The sequence below is a fragment of the Physeter macrocephalus genome, chromosome 8, assembly GCF_002837175.3.
Source record: "Physeter macrocephalus isolate SW-GA chromosome 8, ASM283717v5, whole genome shotgun sequence".
In the NCBI taxonomy this organism is placed as follows: domain Eukaryota; kingdom Metazoa; phylum Chordata; class Mammalia; order Artiodactyla; family Physeteridae; genus Physeter; species Physeter macrocephalus.
Window position 1 is genome coordinate 129684034 of NC_041221.1, and position 9276 is coordinate 129693309.

The 9276-nt window shown below is 37.3% G+C and overlaps 1 protein-coding gene across 1 annotated transcript in view; it reads left to right on the forward strand.

The window, feature by feature from the left end:
* Positions 1-8990, forward strand: part of HSPA4 (heat shock protein family A (Hsp70) member 4) — a 51306-nt gene extending 42316 nt beyond the window's left edge. The window contains exons 14-19 of the mRNA XM_007106282.3: positions 1687-1839; positions 2727-2852; positions 3645-3752; positions 5226-5345; positions 6432-6593; positions 6784-8990. Coding sequence (XP_007106344.1) covers positions 1687-1839; positions 2727-2852; positions 3645-3752; positions 5226-5345; positions 6432-6593; positions 6784-6987 — 873 coding nt within the window. The 3' untranslated portion in view covers positions 6988-8990. The remainder of the gene's footprint in view (positions 1-1686; positions 1840-2726; positions 2853-3644; positions 3753-5225; positions 5346-6431; positions 6594-6783) is intronic.
* Positions 8991-9276: the final 286 nt, after the last annotated feature.

Sequence of the window (9276 nt, forward strand, 5' to 3'; positions counted from 1 at the left end):
GGTTGAGAGTCCGCCTGCCGATGCAGGGGACATGGGTTCGTGCCCTGGTCCGGGAAGATCCCACATGCCGCGGAGCGGCTGGGCCTGTGAGCCATGGCCGCTGAGCCTGCGCGTCCGGAGGCTGTGCTCCGCAACGGGAGAGGTCACAACAGTGAGAGGCCCGCGTTCCACAAAAAAAAAAAAGCTTGCAGAGCCTTTAGGAGGCTTAAGTCTGGTACCCATTTTCATGTCAGTTAACAAATTTTATTCCTTTAGCTGTGCAAATAATTTAAAAAAAAAAAAAAAAACGGCGGGCTTCCCTGGTGGCGCGGTGGTTGCGCGTCCGCGCTGAGCCTGCGCGTCCGGAGCCTGTGCTCCGCAACGGGAGAGGCCACAACAGTGAGAGGCCCGCATACCGCAAAAAAAAAAAAAAAAAAAAAAGTGGCAGAGGAAATCATCCTCATAGATGCTTCAGTGTACTGTAGGCCTTTTCCAAGGTGGAAGACCTGTTATTGCCTGGGTTGGGGGCAGCAGTGGGCAAGAGAAGAACGTATTTTTTCTGTGTTTGGGAAGGTCGGGAGGAGAAAGGAGAGAGGTGGACCTGCCTGCCTCCCCCCCCACCCCATGCCGTGGAGCTGTGGCAAGTTTCATGGGGTTTGTTATTTATGTTCCTTCCCTGAGGTGACTCGGAAACTGATGCCTTTCATAGTATTGTTTCTAAGGGAAATAAAATACAAATGATGCATAAATCAGCCCTGACTTAAGATTTGGACAGGAGATGGGGAAATGACTTTGTATTCTAGATTATTTGAAAGTTACAAATAAAAAACAACTGGAATGGATATTTTTCTAATTTGTGGATCAGCAAGAGCTTTCAAAGTGTGAAAGTAATCACAAAGGAAAAGGTGGATAGATTCAACAATAAAAGCTTTCATAGACAAATAATAGAAGTTTAGAAAAAACTAGAAGAGTCAATCACTTGGGGGGAAAAATCACAAAGATCCCAAGAGAATGCTGGATGAAATATGACTAGGCAATTTGAAGAAATAAGTATGCCTTATAACTGTGTGAAAAAACGTATTGACCCAACGAAAATAATAGCTCATGGTAAATGAATTCCTTTTTTTGGTCAGGGTACTGTGGAATGGATTCTGTTACTCCTTGTGAGAATGTAAATAGGTGCAGATACTCTGGAAGTCATATTACTACTGGATTTCTGATCCTTAAAAATTTCATACCCTCTCCCCACTAATTTCCTCTGCGTGTTCATATGTTTAGATAAGAGTGGAAGAAAATTAGAGAATATTTAATAGTGATTATATGTTGATAGTGGGATTATGGGAGGTTGTTTTTGTGTGTATGTATGTATATGTATGTAAATAAGTGTATGTGTGTGTACAGATCCGTATTGTTAAGTATAATCACATTGTGCTACAGTCTTTTTCATTTTGCCAAACTAAAACTACCTATTAAGCAACGATTCCCCATTCCTCTATCCCTCCTCCCCCGGTCCCCTGGCAACCACCATTACTTTCTATCTCTATGGATTTGACTATTTATAGTCAAAAATATTTATATTTTTAACTTTCCAGATATTGTAAGAACACAAACTAAGTTAATAAAAAAGCAAAACCAGCCTTTGAAACATGACTCATTTGGAAGTTTAAGAGTCTGTATAAGTGTTCTTAATGATTTCTGTTATTTTAGACCTCTCAAGCTGGATCAAAAGACAAAAAGATGGACCAGCCCCCTCAAGCCAAGAAAGCAAAAGTGAAGACCAGTACTGTGGACCTGCCAATTGAGAATCAGCTGTTATGGCAGATAGACAGAGAGATGCTCAACTTGTACATTGAAAATGAGGTGGTTATTTTAAGTCTTTTAGAACAATAAGCTAAAAAGTTAACATGACCGTAGTGTTCAAACTCTGTGTCTAGTGACCTTCATGTATTTTAGGTTGTATGGGGTTTGAGAACATTTTAGCTTTTGGAGTATTGGAGGACAAGTTTAATAGATCCCAAGACATAACATCAAAATTCTTTTATGGTGATATTATGTCTTTATTGCTAAAAACTCTGTTATGAGATCTTTGACATTTAGGGGAGGTATCATTCATGTTTGGGTGTGTGAGTTTGGTTGTTCACTAATGATTGGGATGTTTGAGGCCAGGGTCAGGGAAGTTGATCAGCAGGAGAAATCACATTAGCCTTAATATTTTGTTTATTAGTTCCTTTCCCTATTGCCAGTCAATATGTAACTGTAGTTATGGTGAGCGATGCAAGGTTTGGGACCATGGAGCACAGTTATTCAATTAATTATTGTCTGTGAGGTTTCTCATCATATATACATTGGATCTTAGAATAGTTTTGTTTCATAGACCCTTTAGCATCTATACTATATGAATAATTTGATTTTCCTGGGTATATAATACAAGCAGAGTATACTCACCTTGTGACATTGAGCTAATAGTTTCTTAAAGTTCTCTTGTGTTAAATTCTCTTTTCCTTATTTTTGCTTTTGAGTTTCAACATCTTGATATTTCTTCTGTTGCTCTTTTTTTCTAAGCATACCCACAGAACTCTCACTTGATCTTCATAATTTACTAAGGACTGATGCTTCCAGCTCTCTTTCCGTGGATGATTCGCAGAATTAAAAGGATTTGAGGAAGAAGGCTTCTCTACTTTTATATTACTTAATAGTTAAGGGGAAATTGTCTCAGTTTCCTTAATGTCTAACTGTACTGTTCACAGGGTAAGATGATCATGCAGGATAAACTAGAGAAGGAGAGGAATGATGCTAAGAATGCAGTAGAAGAATACGTGTACGAAATGAGAGACAAGCTTAGTGGTGAATATGAGAAGTTTGTGAGTGAAGATGTAAGTATGTGCTGCAGTGTGCCTGCTTAGTGTGCCTCTTCCGGCAGGATCTTTAAATGTAGTTAACAAGGGAAGTTTGTATCTGTAGGTATACAGAAAGATGATTAAAAATGCACTTTTTTGGGGAAACGTTTTATATTGTTTTATTTTCTATTGATAGAGTGTTTCCCAAAGGTTAGACTTTGTGTATCACTCTTTTTCTGGTGTGTCACTTTTTGATAGATTTTTGCATGCTATTATTTACCTAGTATTTTTCTTTAAATCAGCTCACTTTCCCCTGATGTTTATTTTAACTCACTTCTTAAAAAAAATTCAGTATAATTGACATATAACTTTATATTAGTTTCAAGGGTACAGCATAATGCTTCGATGTCCGTATACATTGTGAAATGATTACCACAATAAGTCTAGTTAAACATCCATCACTACACGTACTTAAAAAATTTTTTTTTCTTGTGACGAGAACTTTTAAGATTTATTCTCTAGTAACTTTCATATATGCACTACAGTATAATTAACTATGTAACTCACTTAGTTTTAAATGTAGTTTTTAATTCTGAAATTTTCAAACATATCTATATGTCCCCTACAGTGGAGAAAATAGTGTAATAAACCCCCTTGTACCTATAAAGCAAAATAACATTTTGTCAATCTTGTTTTCCATATCCCCATCTCTCCACTCCCCCATATTTTAAAGAAAATCAATATATATCATAGTCTGTGCCTGTTTCTTCATTTTGTGAATCAGCTGATTTTTGACTGACTAAATTGCAATGTTTTCTTCATCTTTAGGATCGTAACAATTTTACCTTAAAACTAGAAGATACTGAAAATTGGTTGTATGAGGATGGAGAAGACCAGCCAAAGCAAGTTTATGTTGATAAATTGGCTGAATTAAAAGTGAGTGACTCTTGAAAGCAGAAATGCTGTAGTTTCCATGGAGAGTATCTCAAAATTGAGAGTAATTCTCATGTTAAGTAATTGAAGACAGGTTGAAAGTGACTGAAGAGCTATACTTTTTATCACTTAGGGTCACTAACTTTCTTTCAGAACTTAGTAATAGCAAAAGTATTTTTCTAAAAATTGAGTTTAGACCTAAACTGTTTCACTGAATTGGAGCTTGAGTATGTTCTTGGTGTCAAGAGATTGAAAGACTATAGCAAGATGCACCCCTGTCCTAAAGGTACTTGCAATGCAGTTGGAGCAGGGCTGCATGTATACAGCTTTGATTCTCAATAGAGCAGAAGCGTCTGGTTTTGTATTTAAAGAAGCTGATAGTTACACCTTAGAGTTAAAAGTACAAAGAATTATTTAAAGTTGAGGCCTTTTGTTTGGAAAAAGATGCAAATACACAAGAAGAACTTTTTGCATTTCTCTGGATTACTTAGTTTCTTGTCAAACTGGGCCATTGTGACTAACCTCTGGAATGGAATTGCTGAAGGACAGTGCCTGCAGTTTCCTGTCATTCTGGCAAGAATATTAAGAGTCTCCAGTGAGATCCTTCCCATTGAGGTTTTTGATTTACTTTTTATTATGGGAGATGTCTAACACATGAAAGTAGACAGAATAATAGCTTCAACTGTTGTCAACTTATGTCTGGTTTTGTTTCATTTCTGCTCCTTTCCACTCCCAGTTATTTTAAGCAAGTCTCTCAGGTTATGTTTAATCCAAAAATATTTCAGTGTGTATTTAAAAGAAAATGTAGCCTTAAGCTGTACCATTATCACACGCATAAAAATTCCTTAATATCACCATATATTCAGTCCATTTTCAGGTTCCAGTTGCTTCATAAATTATTTTTTAGTTTGTTTGACTAGGATCCAAACAGGGTCCATACATTCTGTTGATATGTCTCTTAAATCTGTGTCTGTAGTTCTCCTTCCATCATTTCTCCTCCCTTACTTAGTTGATGAAAAAACTTGATCATTCGTGCTGGAGGATTTATTCCTGGTCTGGATTTTGCTCCTTTTCAACTCTGGTGTTTAATCTTATCTGGTAAATTGATGGTTACAGCTGGAGGCTTTGTCAGATACAGGTTTAAAAAAAATTTATTTTTTCAAGTGTACTTCATATATGGTGAAGTACACCCTATCACTGTCTGGAGGCACCTAACTTTTGGTTGTCTCCCTAATGTGTTTGAGAACTAGGGTTCAAGTGACAAGTTGAAGTGGCTCCACTTGGAACAGTATTGAGGTATATTCTCATGTAGACTGAGGATATATTTCAGTTGGCTGGGGAAAAATATTCAACTTCTTATATATAAAACATGGAGATTAAATGTATTTTAATTCATAATCAATCTTAGTAGAAAGATACGACTCTTACAGTTTAAACTCCCCTGTGAAGAATTTGTATATTCTCTCTTCTGTTAAGAATCTAGGTCAGCCTATTAAGATACGATTCCAGGAATCTGAAGAAAGACCAAAATTATTTGACGAACTAGGGAAACAAATCCAACAGTATATGAAAGTAATCAGCTCTTTCAAAAACAAGGTATTTTTTTTTTTCTTGTTTTTTCTTCTCCTCTTCCCTACTATTGTTTCGGTAGAGTTAAGTTTTGAGACATTTACGTAGCAGTTTTTTGTCTTCTTTTTAACTGTTGTTTAATGATAGTATTTTCTTTTTGGATGTTAATGTATAATATTTTATATAATCTTACTAAGAACCCTGGGATTTGCTGCTTCTCTTTAATAAGGGGGGACTATGGAATTGAGCAATATTATTCAGCTTCCTTTTCTTGTTATGAAATGTTTGATCATTGACTTAACTTGCTCTATTTTGGTGTTAGAACACATTAGGCAAATAATTTGGTTTGTTATGCAGGTGTAGGACTGTCTCAACAATAAACTACTTTGATTTTTTTTTGAGCACTATATGATATATACTCCATAAATATATTATCTCATTAAATTCGCACAGTACCCTTATGAAGTAGGTGGTAGTATCAACATTTATAGATAATTTCTAACTTCTTTAATCCTCACCCAGGGTTACTATTGGGGGAGCTGGGATTTGGCCTGAGGTCTGATTCCAAAGTTTGGATGGCTCCCAAACTTTGGTAAATAGTTTGGTTAACTCCAGTATTATACTCCAGGTTCTTGATGTATTGTCAGTGTAAGAAACTTTAAGACAGATAAATTGAGCTTTCTAAAAAAATTACTTTTAATTAAAAAATTTTGCTTCTGAAAGGCCTCTTTTAAAAAACTGTACTCATTATTATTTTGGTTCCTAACAAGGATGCCTAAACCTCAGGTCTCATACCTAATGACATGTAATTTTTTTTTTTGCATTGTGAAATTATAAGATTTTGTGTAAAGCATGTGCTATTTATACTGCTGAAGCATTTTAATTACCACCTTGTATAATTTTGGCCTTTAAATGTATTTCCTCTGTGTTTTAAAAATTGGGGTTACTTTTCTGAATTTTTCGGGAATTGAATGTCTACGTAATTTTCTGAGGCTAGATGGGCTTCATTTTGGGAAAGATTGTAAATTTTTGAAAGATGGTGAAGAACTAGGCAATATTTGAGTAGGGACAGTATCATCCTTTGACACTTGTCTGGTTGGCTACTGGTTGCAGGAGGACCAGTATGACCATTTGGATGCTGCTGACATGGTGAAGGTAGAAAAAAGCACGAACGAGGCCATGGAGTGGATGAATAACAAGCTGAATCTGCAGAACAAGCAGAGTCTGACCATGGATCCAGTTGTCAAGGCAAAAGAGATTGAAGCTAAAATTAAAGTAATGTATGATTTTAAAGATTTAATAGTCTTTTCTAGTCAGTCTCATTATTTATTATTAATAGGAGAGAATTTCATTATTGCATCTTTGCTTCTGGCTTGGGGTAGGGTAGGAGAAGGTGGACTTGGATTTTAGTATGCCATGTAAAATTTGTTACAAGAAACCACAGTTTTCTCTCCTGTTGTTCTAGGAGCTGACGAGTATCTGTAGCCCTATAATTTCAAAGCCGAAACCCAAAGTGGAACCTCCAAAAGAGGAGCAAAAAAATGCAGAGCAGAATGGACCAGTGGATGGACAAGGAGACAGCCCAGGCCCTCAGGCTGCTGAGCAGGGTACAGACACAGCTCTGCCTTCGGATTCAGACAAGAAGCTTCCTGAAATGGACATTGATTGATTCCAACAATTGTTTATATTAAAACAGACTATTATAAAGCTTTAAGTTGTCAACTTTGTTCTAAATATCAACTAGAGCAATTAAATACTGGAGATTTCTTAGTTTTTAGGGGATTTGGGTGGGGGGGGATATAGGTAATGTATGGAGCATTTGACTTCGAAATAGTTAGATACAGAAATGAAGTGCATTGTATCTTTTTCATAATGGTACTATTTAGAAGCCCAGTTAGTCTTACTGAGCTTATGCTTCACTCCTTTTATGTTTAATCATGCTTATACAAAGAGAAGTTTGTTTTAGAAAGTTGAGCTATAGCACAAGCTATACCTAGCTATCAAGCAGACTTTTTGTTATGACATATATGGCAGGAACTCTAATTGTGCTTCACAAATCTGCTGTGGAGATTGCCACAAAGGCTCCCTGCTTGGTGTGGGGATGGAGGAGGGGTCTCCCTCTGTTTCTGAGGACTAGAGAGCATGGCATGGATTAACAGAGAACAACAAAGGTATGCTCTGAGTTTCTTCACGTGTCAAGTCAGCTCCACTGGGACTCCCACCCCGTCTTCCTATCTTCCCATCTTCCCCCAGTTAAAGGAGCTCCTATTACAAATGCCGTGTGTTGCTCCTGGGAAAATAGATCCTTTCACCTGGAGCAAGTTATTAACTGAGGATTTTAGACCTGCAGGCTCTTCCTGAGAATGTATGTTCCTGAAAGTATGTCCACTAATATCCCAAGTATCAAAGTCTAAATAATTTTCTCTTTGGAAGGTTAGAATTGGGTAGATGTACTGTTGGATATAGGCATGGTAAATTTAACTGAGGGATTGATTCTTGTTAATTATGGTGTGAAGATTTGTATCCTGGCCTGCTTATTCAGGTGAGAGATGTTCTGTGTAAATTTGAGGTATAGCTTGAAGTCTTACGACAAGAGTTAAAAGTTCTTTTTTGCTCATTCACAATCACTTACGTGTTGTGTTAATATCTGTCATGAATCTACCAATTTGTATGTGTTAAACAGCGGACAGATCGTACAAAAAACTAAGATGCACTGGATTGTACTGGATGAGTCTGAAATAAGTGTTAAAGAAGTGTGGTGCTGACTTTAGCAACACCTCATTCTTACTGTGCAGCCAGTGTCAGGAGCACCAAAGCATTCCCTGTGACTGCCCTTTGGGTAGTGTTGATAGGAGTGAGGCATTTTGGAAACTAAGGGAAACCTGTAGTATTAGAGGCCAGAGCTGGTACCTGCCCTAGAAACTGTATAATCTTTGTTGGTTACTTTTTGGACCTTTGTAATTGTTAATCTGTATAACAGAGAGCTGCTCTGTTAATTTTGGCCTATGTTGTTAGAAATAAGATTATACCTTGCGTATCTAGAATATGTTTCTGTCCATCTCTGCACTAAAAAATTTAGAGTGTTACAAGCTCTAAAGTGCTATAGAGAAACATCACTTAGAGGAGGAAGGTGGAAGTGTATTTATGTTGGAGTGTAAGCATGTGTGGAAGCCTCGCAGCACCAGGACTTGGCCCTGTTCTTAGAGCCTCCTCTATCCATTCTCTACCTGTCCTGCTTCAAGAGTTCCAGCTGGCCTGCTGTGAGGCCAAGAGCTACTTAGGAGTGCTGGCTGCAGGATTAAGCCAATTCTTAGGCAACTGACTCAGTTCCTAATGGCCATTTCTTCTAAAAATTTTCTTTTGTGTGTGGGGGAGGGTGTAGGTCTTGGGATGGGGGTGAGTTTGAGGTTTAAAGTTTAAACTAGAAATAAGATGATGTGGTCTGCTTGCTCTCTGTTTAGATAGGCTTTAAGACCAATTGGATTTACATGCAGGCCAGGCCAGAGAATGGTAATCGATGACTTGTGTGCAGACAAGCGTTTATCCAGGTTGCATTGTCCCAATTGGTTTGTTAAAGCTCCAGGTTACGTTCTTACACAAAGAAAAACATTCAGTAAACATGAGACAAGTTTTAGGAAAACTTAATAAAAAGAAACCTGTCTTACACTCAAAGGAATGGTTTTCTTAATTTCATAATGAAGGGTGTGTATGTGTGTATGTTTGTATGTTTTTGTGTTTTAAATAAAAACTTCTCTAGAGGTAAGAGTCCTATAAGCTAAATTCCAAGTAGTTAACATTTGTCAGAGACCTCCATTCTGAAGAACATTTGAGGCTTAGCACACTGGGTAGTAAGAAGTAGCTCTTTCCATACTTATTCTCCCATGCTGAGTCTTGGCCCAGTTCTCTGACTTAGAAATCCTTACCTTGTTCCTGTGACTGGGCCTTTGAGGGTTTTGAT